Source organism: Papio anubis, chromosome 2, assembly GCF_008728515.1.
Source record: "Papio anubis isolate 15944 chromosome 2, Panubis1.0, whole genome shotgun sequence".
NCBI lineage: Eukaryota > Metazoa > Chordata > Mammalia > Primates > Cercopithecidae > Papio > Papio anubis.
In genome coordinates this window covers 97,781,667-97,807,876 of record NC_044977.1, presented here as the reverse complement: position 1 = coordinate 97,807,876, position 26,210 = coordinate 97,781,667, and the positions used below count along the sequence as shown (strand labels likewise).

Below are 26,210 nucleotides of genomic sequence, written 5' to 3'. Positions count from 1 at the left end.
GAAACAGGTAAATTTCACTGGGTGACTAACTGAGATAGTAAAGTACTGTGTTTATGCCTGGGATTCTGATTTAGCCAAAATGTTCCTGAGCCGATTTATATGCCCAGATCTCTCCATTTAGAGGGACTTCAGTTCTTTAGGAGAGAGGACTGGGATCAGGCCAAACAGGCCATGAACCCATGTTTCCTTTTCCAGATTCCAAGCCCACACCCAGAGCTTCTGCTTCCAAACATTCCATCACTTTTCCAGTTACAGCATTTCTTTATCTTTCACGACTTCCTCATTTTGTGGCCACACTTCCCACTCTGATACATGACGTGGGTGGGGCACATGCTCATTCCTGGAGCCGCCTCCCTGCTGTCCTACCTCCCTGCTGTCCCACCTCCACCTCTCTGGTAACCCGCTGTGCTGTGGGACAGGAGGAGGCCCAGCGGCCCTCTGTCCATCCCACAGGTTCAGCTCCTGGGATTTTGTTCAGTGGTTTCTTTTCATTGACTCTTTCTAGGGGTGGCTGGGGGGTGACTTGAGGGGACAGCCTTTGGATAAAGCAGGTAGATAAGCATTGGAGGGGAAGTAGCCCTGGAGCGGACTCTGAGACAAAGATTTGAATGTAAATTTTAGGTTGAACTATACAAAATTGCCACTTTTATAGGTCAAAAAGCTCAAATATTGGCAATGTCATACGGTCCCACTAATAGTTTATCTGGGAGTTGGAGACATGGGCAGGAGAGTCGGGAGATGAGGCAGAGGAAGGAAGGCAGCTAGTGAAGAGTGTGTTAGCAAACCAGCTTCCCCTGTGGGTGGTTGGACTTAATCCCCTGAGAGAAACTTGGGGAGACAGTGTGGTGCACACACTTTGGAGTTATTCCACCCAAGGGCAAGGGAGGCGGGGTATTTAGGAACCAACTGACCTCAGGCATCAACTGAGGGTTCTTGGTGGGGAGCAGGGAACATTATGTCTTGGAATTTCTGGCATGCTGCACTGGTGGGCGGGGGCATGACAGGCTTTGTTAGCCAGAGCAAGGCCACAGACAGAGCAGTGTGGGTACTCACAGCTGGAAGTCAGCCAGCGTGTGCCCAGTAGGTGGAAGCTCTGGTAGATGAGGGCCACCAATGGTGCCAGCTACAGGAGCTCTGCCAGGGGATTCTGAAGGTGACTTCAGTGAGCACCTCTGGCCACAAACTCATGTAGATGAGAAAATATGAACGTATTTTTCTACAGCAGGCTATTTTCTATTTTGAGACCCCCATTCTACAGGATATGGAAACTAAATTGTAGTCACTGTGAGGTTCACCCCTAGCCCAGAATTACATCAGTTCCAGGAAACTGGTTCCTGCCCTGGTGCAGGGGAGCATGGTGCCACCTGGTTCTTGGTGGCACCTGTCCACACGGGCCTCCATTTAAACATCAGCATCCTGCCTCCCTGCTGGACACCAGCCTATATGTCCACACTCAGGGTGGTCCACTAGCACCTTCAGGCCCGGCAGCCCATTGAAGATTTCATTTGGTTGCTTCAGGCTAGGGCATGGGATGGGGCTATCTGTGGCCCTGTTCACCTTGGACTCCCCATATGCCGTGTCCCTGTGCCCCTGGGTCCCACAAACACCAGAACTCTGGCCATAAGGCAGGGTACAGTGTCCCTCTAACGTTTAGACTGGCCTGCTTCCCTCCTGCCTCTTACCTTCTCAGCCTGGGGTATACTTTTTTAGTTTGGTATAGAATAGAAAGAGAACCTTAATTTCCTCAAATTCCTGTACTCAAAAACCAAGAAAAAATTCAAAGACCTTCCCTGAGTCTTGCTGTTTGAGTAGAAGAAAAGTGAATGGTGGGGAAACACCAATTAACACTTCATTGATTGATTGATTGAGATAGAGTCTCATTCTGCCACCTAGGTTGGTGCAGTGGCATGATCTTGGCTCACTGCAACCTCCGCCTCCTGGGCTCAGGCAATTCTTGTGCCTCAGCTGCCCGAACAGCTGGAACTACAGGTGCACGGGACCATACCTGGCTAATTATTTTGTATTTTTGGTAGAGACGGGGTTTCACCATGTTAGCCAAGCTGGTCTTGAACTCCTGACCTCAGATGATCCACCCACCTCAGCCTCCGACTGACATTTTAAAAAACGTAATTCTGCCTTAACCCCTAGGGAACCCCTGGCCCCACTCTTAACCATAAAAATAAATTGGCCAGGCATAGTGGTGCATTCCTGTCATCCCAGCTACACAGGAGGCTGAGGCATGAGAATCACTTACACCTGGGAGGCGGAGGCTGCAGTGAGCTGAGATAGTGCCACTGCACTCCAGCCTGGGCGACAGAGTGAGACTCCATCTCAAAAAAAAAAAAAAAAAAAAAAAAAGGAAAAAAGAAAAGAGAAAAACAACATTGTAAAACTACGAAATGTATCTGGTGAGAGGGGAAAACATCTGATTCAGAAGGGAAAATCCTGTAAACTAACTGGGTGGAGGCTGAGAGTGGGGGTAGTCTGGTCCAAATCCCAGTGCTGCAATTTGGAAAAGTTACCTAATCTCTCTGTGCCTGATTTCCCTCATTATAACATGGGGTTGGTGGGAGGATTAGACAAATTAATATATGTAATGCACTTGAAATAGTGTCCCGTCCAGCCCAAGTGCCATGTAAGCATCAGCATTATTGTTCTGTCCCTAGTGCCCTGTCTGGAATGAAACCCAGGACAGGCACTCGGGAAGGGCTTCCTGGATGGGTAGATGGGGTGAAAAAGTGAAAGGGTGGTCAGGCAAGGTCTCCAGTTCTCAACTGTTGATTAGCTGTCAGCTTTCTCAGTTTCCAGAGAACCTGAAAATATTTAAAAGAAAATAGTTCCCAAGAAATGAAACTGACTCCAGAAAACTGGCAGCTCAGCCTGTCCATGACACTTACCCACTTCCAGGGTCAGCTGCAAACACCAACTTCCAAGCCTTACAGTATGTGATCTTCTTTGCCTAGAACCCGAGGGTGCACCCAACTGCTGCTATTTTTGTCCCCGACCTTGGGCTGGCTGGGCATCTGAATTTCCAGACATGTGCTTGCAGCCCTCATTGGCGAAGTCCCAGAGGAAACAACAGCATATCACTGCTGATGGGAGCATGGACATCGTTGAGTCTAACCCTCTACACAGTAGTGTCCAATCTTTTGGCTTCCCTGGGCCACACTGGAAGAAGAATTGTCTTGGGTCACACATAAAATACACTAACACTTATGATAGCTGATGAGCTTAAAAAAAAAAAAAAAAAATCACACACACACACCCAAAAAAACCCCAAACTAATAATGTTTTAAGGAAGTTTAAGAATTTGTGTTGGGCTGCATTCAAAGCTGTCCTGGGCTGCATGCGGCCTGTTGGTTGGATAAACTTGCCCTATAGTCACTTTACAGACAGGGAAACTGAGTCCCAGAGAAGCCTCAGGTGGTGGAGTCTTTGTACAAGAAGCATTGAGACCACTGTTAGGTAAGAGCAAGTAGTTCTAGGAAGGCTTTCTATATCAAAGCCTGCATTCGCCCAACGAACATTTACTGAGTGTCTACTGTGTGTCAAATGCTAGCTGGGCTGTGCAGTGGGGGATGTTCAGATGAGCAAGAAATAGTTCTCTCCTAGAATCACTAACCAGATCTGAGGTGGAGGGGCTGGGGAGAAAAAAGGAGCAAAGAATTACATAGAATATTCACAAAGACAATGAGCAAAAGAGCACTGGAGTAGGAGTCAGAAAGTCCACGTGGCTACTATCAACTGTGTTTCTGGGCAAGTGACAGGGTTTCTGAGTCTTGACAATCCTGTCTGCAAAATGGATGTGATAACTTGAGCCTGGCCTAACCCACAGAACAGATGTCTGGAGAACCACTCTGTAATTCTAACATGTAATAAATATGTCAGTGAAGATATTTTGATAAATGAATACATATATTGATTTCAAACAAATGCATTTGTACCAAGGCAAGGGACTGGCAATTGGGGAAAGGATTATACATAACCCCTTAGCTGAAGGGTGCCCTGGGCAGATGTACAAAAGAGGAGATAACACAGTCTGAGTGGCCAGAGGGGGCCAGACTGGGGGCAGCACAGAAAGAGGAAGAGGAAGAGGTGAGAGGAGCACCATTTCCTTCCTGTTGTGCCGTCAATGGAGCATGTTAGGAAGATCTGAGTTTCTGGCGTAACAGCGAATCAAAGTGAGTCAATGTGGGCTCTAAACCAGGCTTCTAAATTGGAGGGCAAGTTTGTAGCCTAGGAATTCAGAGTTTTAAGGCCCTAGAGAAGGACTGGACTGACTCCCTCATGAGTGAAGCTAGAATGGGGTGAATTTTGCCCAAGGAAGACAGAGAAATAAGAGAGAAAGAAACAGTGAGACAGAGGATGAGGCAGGACCAACCCAGGGCTCTCCCATCAAAAACCAGGCTGTCAAGAGCTGGCAGACTCAAGAAGGAACAATCAGAGCATGAGACTGGTGGTGCTGGAGGGAGGATGCCTGATGGAGAGCGGGGGCGGGGGGCATGGTTCTGGGGCTACCTGGCCAGGCTCAGCCCTTCCTGGAACTCTTTGCCTGTGGAGTCAGGACTGACTCTTCTGACTGCAACCTGCCCATTCCAGGAAAAAGACTGGCCCTTGTTGGGAAGATGCCTCAGTGAGTTTCAGGGAAATGGGAAACCTGGTTGCTCCCACAAAGGCTCAGAGGTCTCCCAACCACCTACCCTGCATACCAGGGAGTGTCTGACGTGCTATGGCTGGGGAGTGACACTGAGGGAGTGACTTAGCCGTGGGTCACATCTCATTAGGAAAAGCAGCTTAACAGGAAACAGATGGGTTGAAATATTTTAAAAGAGGATGAGACAATTTGAACAGCAAGATAAATAATGGGAGTAATAGAATAAAATAAATACTCATGAGTTCATACTAATATAAATACATAAGAAGAAAGTCCAACTCTTTAAAAAAAATTTTTTTTTTGCACTCTGTTGCCCACGCTGGAGTGCATGGCACAATCTTGTCTCACTGCAGCCTCCACCCCCCCAGGCTCAAGCAATCCTCTCAACTCAGCCTCCCAAGTAGCTAAAACTACAGGTGCATGCCACCACACCTGGCTAATTTTTGTAGTTTTTGCAGAGACAAGGTTTCATCATGTTGCCCAGGATAGTCTCGAACTCCGGGGCTCAAGCCATACCTGCCTTGGCCTCCCAAAGTGCTGGGATTACAGGCAAGAGACACTGTGCCAGGACCAGCTCTTTCTTATAATACAATTCTAATTAATACATGTAGAAAGAATGATGGAAATAGAATATCACCATTTGGAAAATACCACAGTAATAATTATTGTTGGCAAGTATAAATGGATGCAAAAATTAGTGGACAAAAGCATGTGAGAAATAGAATATTTGCATAGTCTCAAAGTAGCAAGATATTTATTAATTACAAAAGAGTAAAGAGTAATTTCACAGTGGAAAAACTTGTTAGATACCACGTTTTTCAAGTGATCAAAGTTAACATCACCAGGAAAGAGGCATCTTGAAATTATGTACCTCTGATATGTATACTGAGGACATAAGATCACTTCTGTGGTATTCCTACCCAAAATACATAACCTCAGTCTAATCCTGAAGAAACACCACACTGAAATTTAGGGACATTCTACAAATGAACTGGCCAGCACTCTTCAAAAATGTCAAGGTCATGAAAGACAAAGCAAGACTGAGGAGCTGCCCCAGAATGAAGAGACAAAGGAGACACAAGAACCAAGTGCATTCTGGCTTAGATCCTGGGCCAGAGAAAGGACATTAGAGGGACAACTGTTGAAATTTGAATAAGGTGTGTAGATTACTCAACAGCATTGTGTCAATGTTAATTTCCTGGTTTAGATTATTATTCAGTACTGTGCTTGTGTAGATATGTTAAAAGTAAAACCTTAGAGGCCGGCCGCTGTGGCTCACGCTTAGAATTCCAGAACCTTGGGAGGCTGAGGCAGGAGGATCACTTGAGCTCTGGAGTGCGAGACCATCTTGGCCAACATGGTGAAACCTTGCTTCTATTAAAAATATGAAGATTAGCTGGGCATGGTGGCAGGCACCTGTAATGCCAGCTACTCAGGAGGCTGAGGTAGCAGAGTTGCTTGAACCTGGGAGGCACAGGTTGCAGTGAGCTGAGGCTGAGCTCACAGCATTGCACTCCAGCCTGGGCAACAGAGTGAGGCCCTGTCTCCAAAAAAAAAAAAAAAAAAAAAAGTAAAACCTTAGGCAAACTAAACAGAGTTTAATTGAGCAAAGAACAATTTGAGAATCGGGCAGCCTCCCAAACTAGATTAGGTTCGGAGAAACTTGGGTGCTGCTGCATGTGGAAGAAGACTTGTGGACAGAAAAGGAAAGTGATGGACAGAAAATGGAAGTGAGGGACAAACAGCTGGATTGGTTACAGCTTGGCGTTTGCCTTATTTGAACACAGTTTGAATGGTTGGCCACATGTGATGGGCTGAAACTCTGTAATTGGCATAATAATAGGTTATAGCCTGTTTACACATTCAGTTTGGTTACAGTTCATTATGTGTGGAGAAACCTTTAGGCCAAACTTTAAATATGTAAGTTTTATATATTAAATGTATAAAATACATGTTATATATATTAAAAGTATATAAAAATATATGTTTAGCCTTAGGCTAAACTTAATTTAACTGATGTTAATATTAGGGGAAGCTGACAGACAGGTGTCCAGGAATCTTGTGCTTTATTTTGCAAGTCTAAAAATAATTTTAAAATAAGGATGTACAAAAGAGGGGAGGTGAGGGAGAATAAAGAAGGAGCCCAGGTCCTACAACTTAGCTGCTCTGTGGGAGGGACCCAGGACCCTGTGGCTCTTGTTGGGCAGCACCTTGGGTCTCTCTATTGGACACTAGTGTTTGGCCTAGAGAAACTCAGAGGCCCCACTTGAAAGGTCCCCTGCTTCCCTCTGCCTGAGTAAAAATCCATGACAATCTTAATGTCCATTCTTGGTAGCCTGTGGACCCCAGAGAAAGGCAAATGTCTAAGTCCATATCCATCTTCTTGGGACATTCCATTCTCTGATGCCTGTCTGAGGGACTATCCCTATCCCCAATAAAGATGCAAAAACCGAGGCCCAGAGAGGTGAAGGCACCATCTCTAGGTCACACAGCCAGTAAATGCAGAGCCAGGTCCAAGCCCAGCTGTGTGTGACTCCAATGCCATGCCTTTAACAACCTGACATTACTGCTCTATTATTGCTCAGTTCAGGTGGAGACAACAGGCATTCACCAAGCACTTGCTGTGTGTCAAGGGGGCAGTGGGACTGGAGGTGAGGGCGGCTGAGATACTGATCGTGGACCGCAGGTGCTGCACTGGGAAGGCGAACCCCCATACTGCTAAGCATGTGGCAGGCAATGTATCATATATCCACAGTCATTCATTCACTCACTCATTCAGTCTCTGGCCTGTCCCTGGGCTCTGGTTGGTGGGTCTGATATGGTCCTTCCCCTGAGAGCTCCTGACCCAGCAGGGGAACAGACAGTTAAACAGTAGGCTAACCATACAGAGATGCCATGAAGGGGAGTCAGGGAGAAGGGAAGGAAAGAGGGAAGATGATTAGGAAAGTCTGGGAGATGAAACTATTGGTGACACAGTGGGTGTAGCAGACACAGCCCTGCTCAGTGGGAATTATGGCCAGAGAAAGAGATTGGGTGGAGTTTAGAACTGGGGCAGAATGGGAGTGAGATCTTGCTGAGAAGGTATCCAGGATGAAGAAGCTGGAGGCAGGATCTCTGAAGGTGATGTTGGGAAGGCCCTTCACGTAGACACAGGGTAAGCAAAGGCCTGGACATCTGGGATGGGCTGTTAGTGGACTTGACCCAGCTACCAGGGAATCATTCCAGAGAGGGGATACATGCTTTCCAAACACTGTCTTTGGGGGATGCTCTTTTATAGGGTGGGAGGTCATCTGAGCTTGACTCTTATCAATGAGAGAAATAGCTCACGGCTATGCAGCTGAGATGAGGGCTGGGGCAAGGGCAAAGGGATTTTTTTTTTTTTTTCCGGTTGAAAGCAGGATATACGCAGGCTGCTGTCCAGAGAGGGGATGAGTACATGGAGAGGAATTACACTCTCTCTGCATTTCCCTGAGGAAGAGGCACCTGGGCACTGCTCTCTCCTTTCAGGCTTGTGGTGGACCTTCCCAAGCAAGTCATTCTGGCTCCGGTAGGTTATAGCCATACTCGGGGTGGGGGGTGGGGGTGGGACAGCCCAGGGGCCACAGGGAGAGACTGAATCCAGTGGCTTGGGGAGTGGGCACAGGTGCTGGGAAGAGGGAGGTGCTAAGTCAGTGCAGAGCTTTCTCTCCAGGGCAGCTGTTAGAGCAATTGCTTCCAGCACCTTGAGCGTGATGGGTCTTCTGACCTCTTTCCCTTCCTTGACTCTGGCTCTGAGAATCTGCTTTGCAGATTCTGAAAACCCCTGAGAGTCGGTTCTCCAACCTGGCTGGGGGAGCTCAGGCATTCCTTTCCATCTCTGGGCCTCAGTGTTAACAGCTGTAAGATAATGGGGCAGATGAGATGGTCTTTAAGGGCCTCTCTCCCAGGGCCAAAGTTTCACAGCTCTGTGGTCTCTTCTTTTGCACATGTCCACCCTCTCCCTGTCCTCCTCCTTTCCCAAATTCTTAGTCCCTTCCTTCTGCCCAAAACAGTTCCAGATTCAAATAGTCCCTGGATCCCCTCCCACGCATTCCAGCCTGAATCAAGTGTCATTTAATCAGTGAGTTTATTCATTTTAGGGGCTGGAAGAGAACCAATAGCATATGCCAGGCCCTTAGTTTACCATAATAACCCTGCAAGGGAGGCATATTATAGGTGAGAAAGCTAAGGCTCAGAGAGGTTAAATTATGAGCTCAGAGTTGCACAGCCATTAAGAAGTGAGTTAAGCTGTATTCTGTCTGTTCTACCCTGCCTATTCCGTCTATTCTACCATGCTGAGTGTCCTGCCCTTTCTGGGGATGGTGAGGTTTCATTTTCATGCTGAAATACACACGCAAGGAGTTCTCACGGGGACATTTCAGGCAACAAGGAGAGAGGCAAAAAACAAAACATCAAAAAACATTCTGGGAAAGACATGAAAGTCTCACCTTCTGCAGCAGCAGCTCCTTGAAGGGTCAGGCTCTAAAAGTGCTTGCTTTTTGTTAGCTGAAATAAGCTTTGGGAGGAGGGTTACTCCTGTGATTTTATACATGTCACAAACATCTCTATTTCCTGACCAGGCCAGGAAACATTAAGTGATGTGGGGTCCCAGGGAGCGTGGGGAGCAGGCGGGCCTCACATATCTCAGGAGCTATGTCTAGCTGGAGGCTGCAAGGGGACTCCTGCCCTGCTGAGGAATGGATAAGGCCACTCCCTTCCAGCCAGACTTTGTGTAATCTGGTGTACCAGACGTGGCTCTGGCATGAAAGCAAACAGGATACACTAAGATGTTCCTGTGGGTTATTTTTGCAATGGTAGCATCACAGGGGACTTTTGTTTTTGTTTTTTGGCCTCTTTCTTATTTTTCCACTGTATTTCTACATTTTACAATGAATGTATATTATTATGGTAATCAGGAAAAAATAACATGTTAAAAAAGTAAGGAGAGAGAGCATGCAGTGATCTGGAATCAGAGGCCAGCTAATTCCTCTGGCCAGCTATACCTGCCTTGCAGTGTGGCCCTGGAGTTCCTGGGAAACCAGAGAGGCGATACCTGTTCACCCCTTCACGAGGGAGCCAGGAAGACACAGCAATGACTGGGATAAAAAAAAGGGTATCTGGAAACATAAAGCCCTGTGTAAGTGTCAGGACTGGTTTTTATTATCTTCACTGTGTTTTATAAATCACGATCCAAATACGCTTCCCATGCAGACCATCCAGAAGGCAGCTGTTCATCCTGCAAGCCCGAGGAAGGGGCGCACACAGGCTGAACTCCCAGTGTGTGATTTGGGGCTCCAGCTCTGGAGCCAGCTGCAGGAACTTGGTTTCCAGTTCTGCCATATGCTTGCTGTGTGTCCTTGGGCACATTACTCCCCTTCTCTGTGTCTCAGTTCCTCATCTGTAAAATGGGGCCCATTTTATAAGGTTATTGTGAGAAGTCAGTGCATTATTACATATAAAGCCCAGGGGAGGGGATCCACAACCTAGTTGTTATTACTGTTATTTTTTTGAGACAGGGTCTCGCTATGTTGCATATGCTGGTATCAAACTCCTGGGCTCAAGGAATCCACCAATCTCAGCCTCCCAAGTAGCTGGGACTAGAGGTGCACGCCACTGCACCTGGCTGTGCTTACTATTTTCTTTGAGTTGTATTGTAAACTAGCATTTAAGAGCATGGACGCCCGGTTTCAAATCCTGGCTCTACTACTCAATTGCTCTGTGATCTTGGACCAGTTCTCTAACTTCCCTGTGTGTTAGTATCCTCAGCTCTAAAACAGGGCTAATAATAGTATTTACTTCTATCAGGTAAATGTGAGGATTAAATAAGTTAATACATTTAAAGCCCTTACCCTAGATTGTATTTTAAAGGAGGATATGATTTCCACATTCAAAGGAAGCCAGCAAAAATATTTTCCACTAGAAGTGATCTCAAATGGTGTCCTTGGTTTCATATTTCAAAGGCTGGTGTGGCCTCTGGAGATCACATTCAATCTTGTTTATTTGATCAGCTTGCATGCCGAATCAGCTGCACTGTGAACAGTACACTCAGCATGGGTGTGCTTTCAGCACCTGAGGGACCTACACGTGACCCTGTCCATAGGCTTCTTGGCTGTGGGGAGGGTGGTCGTGAAATTGATGTTTAAGGTGGAAGAGGGGAGATGGTGGGAGACACAAAGAGGGTTCAGTGAGTAAAGCAGGGTTTGGTCAAGCTGTGTGGGGCCTGATCAAGAGAGTGCTGGTGAAGGTTTGATAACCAGCTCTGGGCTGGGGGCACAGGGGAGGTAGGATGGCAGAGGAGAGGAAAGCCTTGATTTATAGCTTTTGTCATGGTGTAAATATTCCCAGTTTCAAGTTACCAACTTAACATCACTGAACGCAGAGTTGGTTAATTCCATGATCATTTGTTTAATGCCTCCCAGATGCCATGACTGGCTCTCAGCACACCACTGGCTTTGAACCTTCCTCCCACTAGTTGCTGAGGCCAGAAGTCCCACTGTCGGAACCTCAACCTTCGAATTTAAGTTTGATCCATTTTGAAAGGGAGTGTGGGGAGGACGGGGTCATCACTTCCACCTCACATTGTGAGGGCCATCCAATCCCCAGCCCCCAATTTGCTAATCTGAGGCTGTGGACAATTGGGCTTCACCTGTCCACACCTGTTTCTTTATCTGGAAAGTGGGGATTATACTCACTTTGCTTCCCAGGACGATGGCGAAGATAAGGTGAGAAAATTACATGTGAGTGTTCAACTCATAGAAGGAGCCCAACTAACATGGCTGCATCCTCGTCCCAATATCCTTCCTCTTGTTGCCTCAACTGCGACTTTCCTGAGAGACCTAAGGGAGGGGAGCCCTGGATATCTCCCAGTGAGGGTAAGATCCTGGACAAGCAGCAAAGACTCAATCACACCTTTCTCTTTTTTTCTTTTTTTTTTCTTTGAGACGGAGTTTCACTCTTGTTGCCCAGGCTGGAGTGCAGTGGTGTGATCTCAGCTCACTGCAACCTCTGCCTCCCGGGTTCAAGTGATTCTCCTGCCTCAGCCTCCCAAGTAGCTGGGATTACAGGCACCTGCCACCACGCCGGGCTAATTTTGTATTTTTAGTAGAGACGGGGTTTCGCTGGTCTCAAACTCCTGACCTCAGGTGATCCACCCACCTCGGCCTCCCAAAGTGCTGGAATTACAAGCATGAGCCACTGTGCCTGGCCTTCAAGGATGAGGTGGGACCAGGGACAAGGCACCATGTGCCTGGAGTCTGAAGACCTGGATTTCCGATGCAGCTTGGCTAGTGACTTCCTGTGTGACCCTGGTAAAGTTGCTTTGCTCCTGGATTAAATGGGGCTGATGGTTCCTTCCCGATTTCCCTTACAAGGCTACGGCAGTGCATATGAAGGTGCCTGGCCAGCTGTAACATGCATATGGGAGTGCTGACTGCTGCTGTCATTGTTGGCATTATTGATGAAAGTGATAGGAGGCGATGGTTGCTCCAGAGGTGAGGGAGACCTGGAAAGATTCCCAGAGTCAAAGATCGGGGTAAAGGCCTGATTGCTGTTACCACTGTTGTTGGCATTATTGATGAAAGTGATAGGAGGATGGTTGCTCCAGAGGGGAGGATGACCTGGAAAGATTCCCAGAGTGAGAGATCAGGAGGGTAAAGGCCTGATTGCTGTTGTCATTGTTGTTGGCTTTACTGATGAAAGTGATAGGAGGATGGTTGCTCCAGAAGTGAGGATGACCTGGAAAGATTCCCAGAGTGAAAGATCAGGAGGCTAAAGACCTTGAGTGGGAAGGGGATAGAGTGTTCCATGTAGAGGGAGAACAAAGGTGGCCTGGACTAGCAGGGTCCGCTGACTCTGACCTCTGGCTTTGATTGAAACATTCATCAGACTTGGTTGTTTGCTGAAACAAAAGTCAGGGGGCTTTGAGAAATCAAGTCAAGATCAAGGTCCATGTCAGCAGCTCAGAAAAGCTGGTGTTTAATCAATGTCACCTCCTGAGTAATAAGCCCTGATAAGGCCCGAGTACACTCCTCACATCCTCCTTCTGCAGCAGCTCACAGGCTCCCAGCTCCAGCCATATGCTAGGAGTGTCCTTACTGCTGCCCAGAAAAGGGAGGAGTTGAAGGCCAGGAGGCCCCTGGTGCAGAGGAGAGGACAGGAAGAACAGCAAAAAACAAAACAAAACAAAACAAAAGGCACTGGGTAAAGTGCCTGAGGTTGATCAGGAACAGAGCTGGGCCTTAGATAAAGCCACTCAGGCTGAGCTCCTGGGGTGGGGACAGGTCATGTGTGGTTTCCACAGCATCTGGTCCAGATGCCATTGGATAGGAGCCCAAGGGTGGGGCAGAGGCTCACAGAGTGGGAGGACTCCAGGACTCCCTCAGAAGAGGTTCTGCTTCAGTAGCACTGAAATGTTCCACCAGCCATGAGATCATGGTATCACAGATACTTTGGGCCAACTGAGGACCCAAGTCAACATTTATTCCGAAGTCTGCCTGAAAAAAGGGGATAAAACTTTTATCAGAAAGGGCTAAGGAAAATGTTTGCAATATATATGAAAAAAGCTAACATCCTCACTATTATAAGACCTCATAAAATGAGCATCCCACCCATTAAAAGAATAAATAATTTACAGAATAAATACTAAGGGGTATTGAACATATTAAAAAGTTCAAACTCATGCAAGTAAAATATTTAAAAATAAAATCCAGAAGTGTGGGGTAGAGCTGATTTGCATTTCTCAGTTTGTGGCCCGTGACCCTGAGTAGTCTACAGGCCCCTCTTTAGTGGCTCTTCACGATTGCCTGCTTGGGCCACAAATTTCTTTTTATCTCCTTCCTCTCTCCTCCTCAAGTCCCCTTCCCCACTGATGAATGCTCTTTGTTCAACGTGAAGTCTGTCTTCCCCTCTCTTTCTCCTGGAATGCACTACAGGTTTGAGCTTAATTCTTGGTTCATGACATACTTGTATCACTGGTTTATGTGAAGCTCTCATCAAAAAATTATTTTAAACAAAGCAATAAAATTCTGGGATGTCACTGCCTTAGATGACACTTGACCGTGGACAGTGACTCATCCCATCTCCATGGTCCACCCCAATCCCATACTGCTGGCTTCTTCCCAGGCACCTGCCATCTTGAAGGTGCCTCTCATTCCTATGCCTTCCTGTTATCTATTTGTACTCCTTCAAAAGTATATATGTTTTGTTTCATTTGTCTTAATTTCATTAAAAGAGTGTCATGTACATATTTTTATGGGACTTAGAGACAAGTGGGCTGATTCAAGAGGAGAGACTCACAGGGTGGTTGTGAGGGTGAGGAGGAAAGAATCTGCAAGATATTCCATGTTTCAGTCTTAGGTGACTGAGTAGTTGGTGGAGTCATTCAGTTAGATAGGCCTAGGAAAGAAGAAAGGGGCTGGTGGGGAGATGATGAACTCAGTTCTGGGCAAAGCAATAATTTAAGCTCGCATTTATTGAATGCTTGCTATGTTCCAGTCAGTTTTGTAGAACTTAAAGTGCTCTGCATGTATTATCACATTTAAGCATAACAAGAACATTGCCAGATAGGCACAGTTATTATTTTCATTTTAAAGATGAGGAAACTGAGAGGTAGAAAGTTTAGTAGGTTCTGAGCCCATCAACATGATGGATCACACCTTTCTGCTGCAAACAGAAATACTGGATAAAATATTTAAAATATTAAATATTTGTCATTGAAAATATTGATATGAGGCCAGGCACGGTGGCTCACGCCTGTAATCCCAGCACTTTGGGAGGCCAAGGCGGGCGGATCATGAGGTCAGGAGATCGAGACCATCCTGGCTAACATGGTGAAACCCCCTCTCTACTAAAAATACAAAAAATTAGCTGGGCATAGTGGTGGGTGCCTGTAGTTCCAGCTACTCGGGAGGCTGAGGCAGGTGAATGGCCTGAACCCAGGAGGTGGAGCTTGCAATGAGCCGAAGTTGCACCACTGCACTCCAGCCTGGGTGACAGAGCGAGACTCCATCTCAAAAAAAAAAAAAAAAAAAAAAAGAAAGAAAAGAAAATATTGATATGAAACTATTTACAAATAAAATATTTTAAAACTCTCAAAAAGCAAGGGAAATCCTCAGGTGACAGGAGTAAAGAAAACCCAAAGCCAGGGTGGATGCGTTGGACATTTATGGTTAAAACAAGCCCCATGGGCGTCTGCCATTACTGAGGCTTAAGTAGGCAGTTTTCCCCTCACAGTGTAAACAAAGCCACTGGGAAGTTCGAACTGGGCAGAGGCCACTGCAGCTTGGCAAAACCACTGTAGCCAGGCTCCCTCTCTAGATTCCTCCTCTCTGGGCAGGGCATCTCTGAAAGAAAGGCAGCAGCCCCAGTCAGGGGCTTATAGATAAAACTCCCATTTCCCTGGGACAGAGCACCTGGGGGGAGGGGTGGCTATGGGCGCAGCTTCAGCAGACTTAAATGTTCCTGCCTGCTGGCTCTGAAGAGAGCAGTGGATCTCCCAGCACAGCACTTGAGCTCTGCTAAGGGACAGACTGCCTCCTCAAGTGGGTCCCTGACCCCTGTGCCTCCTCACTGGGAGACACCTCCCAGCAGGGGTTGACAGATACCTCACACAGGAGAGCTCTGGCTGGCATCTGGTGGGTGCCCCTCTGGGATGAAGCTTCCAGAGGAAGAAACAGGCAGCAATATTTGCCATTCTGCAGCCTCTGCTAGTGATACCCAGGCAAACAGGGTCTGGAGTGGACCTCCAGCAAACTCCAGCGGACCTGCAGCAAAGGGACCTGACTGTTAGAAGGAAAACTAACAAACAGAAAGGAATAGCATCAACAAAAATACATCCACACAGAAACCCCATCTGAAGGCCACCAACATCAAAGACCAAAGGTAGATAAATCCACGAAGATGAGGAAAAACTAGTGCAAAAAGTCTAAAAATTCACAAAACCAGAATGCCTCTTCTCCTCCAAATGATCACAACTCCTCACTAGCAAGGGAACAAAACTGGATGGAGAATGAGTTTGACGAATTGACAGAAGTAGGCTTCAGAAGGTGTGTAATAACAAACTCCTCTGAGCTAAAGGAGCATGTTCTAACCCAATGCAAGGAAGCTAAGAACCTTGAAAAACAGTTAGAGGAATTGCTAACTAGAATGACCAGTTTAGAGAAGAATATAAATGACCTGATGGAGCTGAAAAACACAGCACAAGAACTTCGTGAAGCATACACAAGGATCAATAGCTGAATCAATCAAGCAGAAGAAAGGATATCAGAGATTGAAGATCAACTTAATGAAATAAAGGGTGAAAACAATATTAGAGAAAAAAGAATATAAAGGAATGAACAAAGCCTCCAAGAAATATGGAGACTATGTGAAAAGACCAAATCTACATTTGATTGGTGTACCTGAAAGTGATGGAGAGAATGGAACCAAGTTGGAAAACATTCTTCAGGATATTATCCAGAAGAACTTCTCCAATCTAGCAAGACAGGCCAACATTCAAATTCAGGAAATACAGAGAACACCGCAAAGGTACTCCTCGAGAAGAGCAACCCCAAGACACATAATTTTCAGATTCACTAAGGTTGAAATGAAGGAAAAAATGTTAAGGGCAGCCAGAGAGAAAGGTTGGTTACCCACAAAGGGAAGCCCATCAGAGTAACAGCGGATCTCTCTGCAGAAACCCTACAGGCCAGAAGAGAGTGGGAGTCCAATATTTAACATTCTTAAAGAGAAGAATTTTCCATCCAGAATTTCATATCCAGCAAAACTAAGCTTCATGAGTGAAGGAGCAATAAAATCCTTTACAGACAAGCAAATGCTGAGAGATTTTGTCACAACCAGGCCTGCCTTACAAGAGCTCCTGAAGGAAGCACTAAACATAGAAAGGACAAACTGGTACCAGCCACTGCAAAAACATACCAAATTGTAAAGACCATCGACACCTATGAAGAAACTGCATCAACTAAAGGGCAAAATAACCAGCTAGCATCATAATGACAGGATCAAATTCACACATAATAATATTAACCTTAAATGTAAACAGGCTAAATGCCCCAATTAAAAGACACAGACTGGCAAATTGGATAAAGAGTCAAGACCCGGCCGGGCACGGTGGCTCAAGCCTGTAATCCCAGCACTTTGGGAGTCTGCACAGGTGGATCACAAGGTCAGGAGATCGAGACCATCCTGGCTGGAATCACGGTGAAACCCCTACTAAAAAATACAAAATACTAGCCGGGTGAGGTGTATGGCACCTGTAGTCCCAGATACTCTGGAGGCTGCAGGCAGGAGAATGGCAGTAACCTGGGAGGCGGAGCTTGCAGGTGTGATTTGGGAGATCTGGCTAATGCACCTGTGCCTGGGCGTTTTGACTCCATCTCAAAAAAAAGAGAAAAAAAAAAAAGAGTCAAGACCCATCGGTATGCTGTATTCAGGAGACCCATCTCACATCCAAAGACACACATAGGCTCAAAATAAAGGGATGGAGGAATATTTACCAAGCAAATGGAAAGCAAAAAAAAGCAGGGGTTGCAATCCTAGTCTCTGATAAAACAGACTTTAAACTAACAAAGATCAAAAAGACAAAGAAGGGCATTACAAAATGGTAAAGGGATCAATGCAACAAGAGAGCTAACTATCCTAAATATATATGCACCCAATACAGGAGCACCCAGATTCATAAAACAAGTTCTCAGAGACTACAAAGAGACTTAGACTCCCACACAATAATAATGGGAGACTTTAACACCTCACTGTCAATAGTAGACAGACTAATGAGACAGAAAATTAGCAAGGATATTCAGGACTTGAACTCACCTCTGGACCAAGTGGACCTAATAGACATCTACAGAGCTCTCCACCCCAAATTCATAGAATATACATTCTTCTCAGCATCCTGATACCAAAACATCACACTTATTCTAAAGTTGACCACATAATTGGAAGTAAAACACTCCTCAGCAAATGCAAAAGAATGGAAATCATAACAAACAGTCTCTCAGACCACAGTGCAATCAAGTTAGAGTTCAGGATTAAGAAACTCACTCAAAACTACACAGCTATATGGAAACTAAAGAACCTGCTTCTGAACGACTACTGGGTAAATAACGAAATGAAGGCAGAAATAAATAAGTTCTTTGAAACCAATGAGAGCAAAGACACAACGTATTAAAATCTCTGGGACACAGCTAAAGCAGTGTTTAGAGGAAAATTTATAGCACTAAATACCCACAGGAGAAAGCAGGAAAGATCTAAAATCGACAGCCTAACATCACAATTAAAAGAACTATAGAAGCAAGAGCAAACAAATTCAAAAGCTAGCAGAAGACAAGAAATAACTAAGATCAGAGTAGAACTGAAGGAGAGAGAGAGATGAAAAACCCTTCAAAAAATCAATGAATCCAGGAGCTGGTTTTTTGAAAAGATCAATAAAATAGATAGACCACTAGCCAGACTGATAAAGAAGAAAAGAGACAAGAATCAAGTAGACACATTCAGAGAATACTATAGACGCATCAGAGAATACTATAAACACCTCTACACAAATAAACTAGAAAATCTAGAAGAAATGGATAAATTCCTGGACACATACACCCTCTTAAGACTAAACCAGGAAGAAGTGGAATCCCTGAAGAGAGCAATAACAAGTTCTGAAATTGAGGCAGTAATTAATAGCCTCCCAACCAAAAAAAGCCCAGGACCAGACAGATTCACAGCTGAATTCTATCAGAGGTACAAACAGGAGCTGGTACCATTCCTTCCAAAACTATTCTAAACAATAGAAAAAAGAGGGAATCCTCCCTAACTCATTTTATTAGGCCAGCATCATCCTGATACCAAAACCTGGCAAAGACACAACAAAAAAAGAAAATTTCAGGCCAATATCCCTGATGAACATTGATGCTAAAATTCTCAATAAAATACTCAATAAAAAAACCAAATCCAGCAGCACATCAAAAAGCTTATCTACCACCATCAAGTCAGCTTCATCCGTGGGATGCAAGGTTAGTTCAACATATGCAAATCAATAAATGTAATCCATCACATAAACAGAACCAATGACAAAACCACATTATTATCTCAATAGATGCAGAAAAGGCCTTCAATAAAATTCAACACCCCTTCATGCCGAAAACTCTCCATAAACTAGGTACTGATGGAACATATCTCAAAATAGTAAGAGCTATTGATGAGAAACCCACAGCCAATATCATACTGAATGGGCAAAATCTGGAAGCATTCCCTTTGAAAACCAGCACAAGACAAGGATGCCCTCTCTCACCACTCCTGTTCAACATAGTATTGGAAGTTCTGGCCAGGGCAGTCAGGCAATAGAAAGAAATAAAGCGTATTCAGATAGGAAGAGAGGAAGTCAAATTGTCTATGTTTGCAGATGACATGATTGTATATTTAGAAAACCCCATCGTCTCTGCCCAAAATCTCCTTAAGCTGATAAGCAACTTCTGCAAAGTCAGAAAACAAAATCAGTGTGCAAAAATCAAAAGCATTCCTATACACCAATAACAGACAAACAGAGAGCCACATCATGAGTGAACTCCCATTCACAAATGCTACAAGGAGAATAAAATACCTAAGAATACAACTTACAAGGGATGTGAAGAACCTGTTCAAGGAGAACTACAAGGAAATAAGAGAGGACACAAACAAATGGAAAAACATTCCATGCTCATGGATAGGAAGAATGAATATCGTGAAAATGGCCATACTGCCCAAAATAATTTATAGATTCAATGCTATCCCCATCAAGCTACCATTGACTTTATTCACTGAATTAGAAAAAAACTACTTTAAATTTCATATGGAACCAAAAAAAGAGCCCATGTAACCAAGACAATCCTAAGCAAAAAGAAAAAAGCTGGAGGCATCACACTACCTGACTTCAAACTATACTACAAGGATGCAGTAACCAAAACAGCATAGTACTGGTACCAAAACAGATATATAGACAAATGGAACAGAACACAGGCCTCAGAAATAACATCACAGGTCTACAACCATCTGATCTTTGACAAACGTGACAAAAACAAGCAATGGGGAAAGGATTCCCTATTTAATAAATGGTGCTGGGAAAACTGGCTAGCCATATGCAGAGAACTGAAACTGGACCCATTCCTTACACCTTATACAAAAGTAAACTCAAGATGAATGAAAGACCTAAATGTAAGACCTAAAACCGTAAAAACGCTAGAAGAAAACCTAGGCAATACCATTCAGGACATAGGCATAGGCAAAGACTTCATGACTAAAACACCAAAAGCAATGGCAACAAAAGCCAAAATTGACAAATGGGATCTAATTAAACTAAAGAGCTTCTGCACAGCAAAATAAACTATCATCAGAGTGAACCGGCAACCTACAGAACAGGAGAAAATGTTTGCAATCTATCCATCTGACAAAGGGTTAATATCCAGAATCTACAAATAACTTAAACAAATTTACAAGAAGAAAACAACCCCATCAAAAAGTGGGTGAAGGATATGAACAGATACTTCTCAAAAGAAGACATTTATGCGGCCAACAGACATGAAAAAAAAAGCTCATCATTACTGGTCATTAGAGAAATGCAAATAAAAACCACAATGAGATGAGATACCATCTAATGCAGTCAGAATGGTGATCATTAAAAAGTCAGGAAACAACAGATGGCTTGAGAGGATGTGGAGAAATAGGAATGTTTTTACACTGTTGGTGGGAATGTAAATTAGTTCAACCATTGTGGAAGACAGTGTGGCAATTCCTCAAGGATCTAGAACCAGAAATACCATTTGACCCAGAAATCCCCTTACTGGGTATATACCTAAAGGATTATTAATCATTCTACTATAAAGACACACGTGCACACATATGTTTATTGCAGCACTGTTGACAATAGTAAAGACTTGGAACAAACCCAAATGCCCATCAGTGATAGACTGGATAAAGAAAATGTGGCACATACACAGGATGGAATACTATGCAGCCATAAAAAGGATGAGTTCATGTCCTTTGCAGGGACGTGGATGAAGCTGGAAGCCATCATTCTCAGCAAACTAACACAAGAACAGAAAACCAAACACTGCATGTTCTCACTCATAAGTGGGAGCTGAACAATGAGAACACATGGACACAGGGAGGGGAACATCACACACCCTGGCCTGTTGGGGGCTTGGGGGCTAGGGGAGGGATAACATTAGAAGAAATATCTCACTGTGCACATGTACCCTAGAACTTAAAGTATAATAAAAAAAAAAAGAAGAAATACCTAATGTAAATGACAGGTTGATGGGTGTAGCAAACCACCATGGCATGTGTATAACTATGTAACAAACCTGCACGTTTGCACATGTATCCCAGAACTTAAAGTATAATAAACAAAATTTAAAAAAAAAAGCTCCACTGAAGCTAAGCTGCCATTAAAAAAAATTATAAGCCATAGATGAGGAAGGGTCAGGAGACATATTAAATAGATGAATTGATATCCCTAAAGAATAAAGAAGAATTTGAAAAACACTATAGGTATTTTTAAATAATGAAGGAGAAAAATAAAGAAACAAAACCATAATGAAAGAATTACATACTCTGAGAACACCTAAAGCTTAGTCGCTTATCCAAGAGTAAGTGTCCCAGAGTAAGTGGGATTCAGTTATAAGACAAAGGTGAGGGGGATATCTTGGTGACATAACCATTAAGTGGTGCAGATGGCTCCCTAAGCTTGTGCTCTTACTTGCTGGACTGTAGGTGCTGATGTAGATTTGAAGAGTCTATTGGACATTCCAGTGCAGCAGCAAAAGTGGGTTTAGAGAAATATAGAGAATGCTAGGTCTCACCATATTTTTCCCCCACACCTCTACAGGACATCGGGACTGGGCACTTCCTTCCAACATGGCCGCCACTGCCTCTCCGCAGCCACTCACCACTGAGGATGCCGGTCCTGAGAATAGCAGCTTCTATTACTATGACTACCTGGATGAGGTGACCTTCATGCTCTGCAGGAAGGATGCAGTGGTGTCCTTTGGCAAAGTCTTCCTGCCAGTCTTCTATAGCCTGATTTTTGTGTTGGGCCTGAGCGGGAACCTCCTTCTTCTCATGGTCTTGCTCCGGTACGTGCCTCGCAGGCAGATGACTGAGGTCTATCTGCTGAATCTGGCCATCTCCAACCTTCTGTTTCTGGTGACACTGCCCTTCTGGGGCATCTCCGTGGCCTGGCATTGGGTCTTTGGGAGTTTCTTGTGCAAGATGGTGAGCACTCTTTATACTACTAACTTTTACAGTGGCATCTTTTTCATTAGCTGCATGAGCCTGGACAAGTACCTGGAGATTGTTCATGCTCAGCCCTACCACAGGCTGAGAACCCGGGCCAAGAGCCTGCTCCTTGCTACCATAGTCTGGGCTGTGTCCCTGGCCGTCTCCATCCCTGATATGGTCTTTGTACAGACACATGAAAATCCCAAGGGTGTGTGGAACTGCCACGCAGATTTCGGCGGGCATGGGACCATTTGGAAGCTCTTCCTCCGCTTCCAGCAGAACCTCCTAGGGTTTCTCCTTCCACTCCTTGTCATGATCTTCTTCTATGCCCGTATTGGTTGTGTCTTGGTGAGGCTGAGGCCCCCAGGCCAGGGCCGGGCTCTAAAAATAGCTGCAGCCTTGGTGGTGGCCTTCTTCGTGCTATGGTTCCCATACAATCTCACGTTGTTTCTGCATACACTGTTGGACCTGCAAGTATTTGGGAACTGTAAGGTCAGCCAGCATCTAGACTACGCACTCCAGGTGACAGAGAGCATCGCCTTCCTTCACTGCTGCTTTTCACCCATCCTGTATGCCTTCTCCAGTCGCCGCTTCCGCCAGTACCTGAAGGCTTTCCTGGCCGCTGTGCTTGGATGGCACCTGGCACCTGGCACTGCCCAGGTCCCATTATCCAACTGTTCTGAGAGCAGCATACTTACTGCCCAAGAAGAAATGACTGGCATGAATGACCTTGGGGAGAGGCAGTCTGAGAACTCCCCTAACAAGGAGGATGTGGGGAATAAATCAGCCTGAGTGACCAAACCTCAGTCTGATGGGAATAGATGGGAACCAGCTCAATTGGGCATCCACTCAAAGTGCTGTCTCCAGGGGCCTCAGTTACCGTGTTGCTAAAGCCAGTGGTCAGTTCTCAGTTCTCAACCATCAGCAGCATTTGCTCGCCCCTGCCTTCTTCCTCCACTTTCTTCACTTGCTTCCAGGACACCACGCTTTCTTCTCTGAATTCCTACAATGATCCTTCCTTCCTTCCTTCCTTCCTTCCTTCCTTCCTTCCTTCCTTCCTTCCTTCCTTCCTTCCTTCCTTCCTTCCTTCCTTCCTTCCTTGTTTCCTTCCTTCCTTCCTTCCTTCTGACAGTGTCTTGCTCTATTGCTGTGTTGCCCAGGCTGGAGTGCAGTGACTGCAGCCTCCTCCTCCCGGGTTGAAGCGATTCTCCTGCCTCAGCCTCCCAAGTAGCTGGGACTATAGGCGCCTGCCACCACGCCCAGCTAATTTTTGTATTTATTTTTATTTTTATTTTTATTTTTATTTTTGAGATGGAGTCTCACTCTTGTTGCCCAGGTTGGAGAGCAATGGCACAATCTCAGCTTACTGCAACCTCCACCTCCTGGGTTCAAGCGATTCTCTTGCCTCAGCCTCCTGAGTAGCTGGAACTACAGGTGCCTGCCACCATGCCCAGCTAATTTTTGTATTTTTAGTAGAGACAAGGTTTCACCATGTTGGCCAGGATGGTCTTGATCTCTTGACCTCGGGATCCACCCACCTTGGCCTCCCAAAGTGCTGGGATGACAGGTGTGAGCCACCATGCCTGGCCCTAATTTTTGTATTTTTATTTGAAATGGAGTTTCACCATGTTGGCCAGGCTGGAGAATTGCTGCAATAGTTTTTCAACTGGCCCCTGTGCTTCCTCTCTCTTGCTCTCCTCCCTTCTCATCTGCACCTAGCAGCCAGAGTGATCCTGACACTCTCAGTCTTTACTCCCTCCTTCCTCAGAGCATCAGCCTGTCAAAACACCAGATTATAACAAATTTAGTTTCAAGGTCTCAGCGTTATTGGCAACTCTAGAATCAGGCGATACACTCATTGAATCAGGAACAGATTCACTACATAAAATAGAAAGAGTATTCCAATGAGCTGGGTGGAAGAAGTTAGTTTTATAGACAGGAAAGGGCTGTCGAAAGCAGGAAGAAATGAAGAAAAAAAAGAAGATTGGTTTTTGTTTTTTTTTTGACACAGGGTCTCACTCTGTCACACAGGCTGAAGTCCACTCCCACAATCATGGCTCACTGCAGCCACCACCTCCTGAGCTCAAGTGATCCTCCCATCTCAGCCCCTCAAGTAGCTAGGACTGCAGGAGCACACCACCACACCTGGCTAATTTTTATATTTTTTTGTAGAGACAGGGTCTCACTATGTTACCCAGGTTGGACTGGAACCCCTTGGCTCAAGCAATCTGCCTGCCTCAGCCTCCCAAAGTGCTGGGATTACAGGTGTGAGCCACTGCACAGGGCCAGACTGGTCATTTCAAAGTTACTTTCTATATACGGCTGGAACAGGGTGTTTGAGATCAGGTTACTTTTTAATGATGATTAAAACAGGGGAAACTTCATTATCATGAGCTTGGTTACTGTCTGCATTATCATGTCAACTGAAACTGTCATGTTTGGGAATTTGGCTGTTAACTCTGTCTCCAGGAGTCTCAAAGGTCAGATAACAACTTAGTTTCGGTTTGAGGAAATGGAACTTTCATACAACAGATTCCATTTTGGTTTGGTCTGGTCAGCTGGGACCTAGTGCAGGAGCTTAGTCCAAACAATGGCCTCCCATAGTTTTTATTTAACAAGCCCAACTCCTTACGGTAATCCTTTAAGGCCTATGTGATCTGTGATCTGCACCCGCCCTGGCTACTCTTTGCCCTTATGTCCACCAGCCTCCAGTGCTCCAGACACAACTGATCTCAAACACGCCTGACACATCCCCCTGGGGATTCCTCTTCCTGGACTGCTCTCCTCTCAGCTGTCTGCTTGGCTCACTCTCTCACCTCCTGAGGTCTTAGCTCAGATCTCACCTTTCACTCACCTGTCCAACCTATTTAACACAAACTCGCCCATCTCTGATGCTCCTGATCTTCCTGATGCTCTATGTTTTAATTTTTTCAATAGCACTTATTTCTTTCAGACGTTGTATATGTTTTTCCTATTTGTGAGGTTCAGTGCTACTGTCCCCACCCACACTGTCCCAGGTGAATTCCACAAGGTGGGGATCTTGGTTAGGCTCACTGCTGTACCCAACCCCCTAACACAGGGCCTAGTGTGTAGGTTTTCAGAAAGTGTCTGTTAAATGCACGGGTGGAGGAGGAAGCATTTTCCTTCTGGCATTGCTGGGGAAAAAGAGCCTAAGGTCCTCCACTCACCAGGGTTCCACATTCTCTGTAGTCCAGCTGGGAAATACTATTAAAAGGACCATTCTTGTAGCCTTGATGGTGTCCCCAGCATCTGGCAATCAGGAGGGCCTGGAAGTGCTCTGCCCAGGGAATGTCCCAGGACCATGTGCAGTCTGCAGAAGGAGGCAGTGAACACGCTTGGCCTGGGCCCCATCTCAGGAGCCTTCAGATCTCCCTGGGACCTGCACAATCAAGTCCAAAATCTTTGTCTGATGTCAAGGCTAGCGCTTTTGCAAATAGGACCCCATACATCTTCCAGCCCTCATACTCCTCCATTCCCTTTTCATTTCCGGAACATTTCAACTTCTATGCCTTTGCTCTTGTGGGCACCCTCATGTAATTAGGATAATTTCCAGCCAGGTATTCCCTCCCCTTGTTTTATAACTGAATCCCACTTTCTCTGGGACACCACTGCTCGGTCACTCTGCCTTGTGTTTTGAGAGGAGGTTGGGTGGAGCATGGGACATGGGTCAGTTACTGCCTTCACATTTCCCTGGTCATGGTGATTTTTTTAGGGGTGGGCACATGACCCAGGCAGAGCCAATGAAGTGCGATGTCACTAGAACATGCGAGAAGAGAGGCATGAAACTGAAGCTGAGAGGGTTTGAGATCTGGAGCTACTCCTTCCTCCACCCAAACTTCAGAAGGTGAAGGAGATAGCGCATGTGAGTGAGCAGATCCTGAGGGCACTGTTTGAGCCTCAGAAACAAAGCACCTCTGAAGCTCGTCCCAATCTTGGATTCGACAGTTACAAGAACCAATAAATTCCTTTCCGTGTGGAGTCATGTTATTTTGTTACTTGCAACCTAAAGATTCCTGACTGATATACTGTGCCCAGTGCTTTTCTCTTCATATCTCTGATGTTTGGCATTCTCCCTGCCCCCCAACACATCCACTGAGAAGCCTTTCCCCAGGGAACTACCTGCCCACATGGCATCTCTCTTTCTCGAGCTTCTAAAGCACTCAACTGCTCTTTCCACCTCATGGAACTACCTGGTGCAACCTGCACACGTCCCACCATGTCTGCCCTGCACAATTGAACGTGGAACCTGGCACACAGGAAAGGAAACTTTTTGGTGGAT

At 45.5% G+C, this 26,210-nt stretch overlaps 1 protein-coding gene across 2 annotated transcripts; it reads left to right on the top strand.

Annotated features, from left to right (window-relative positions):
* Positions 1-6,609: 6,609 nt before the first annotated feature.
* ACKR2 (atypical chemokine receptor 2) lies at positions 6,610-25,909 on the top strand. Of its 2 annotated transcripts, XM_003894596.5 has the most exons (3): positions 6,651-7,808; positions 8,053-8,201; positions 21,519-25,909. In XM_003894596.5, the coding sequence occupies exon 3, from the start codon at positions 21,548-21,550 to the stop codon at positions 22,700-22,702; it is 1,155 nt and encodes a 384-aa protein (XP_003894645.1). In that variant the 5' UTR covers positions 6,651-7,808; positions 8,053-8,201; positions 21,519-21,547; the 3' UTR covers positions 22,703-25,909. The 2 variants fall into 2 exon arrangements, with proteins under 2 accessions (XP_009199337.1, XP_003894645.1); XM_009201073.4 differs by lacking the exon at positions 8,053-8,201 and having other exon boundaries at positions 6,610-7,808.
* The last annotated feature ends 301 nt before the right edge of the window (positions 25,910-26,210 follow it).

Excerpts from the sequence above, each read along its gene's own strand:
- ACKR2 (XM_009201073.4), top strand. The coding sequence starts at position 21,548 with ATGGCCGCCACTGCCTCTCCGCAGCCACTCACCACTGAGGATGCCGGT.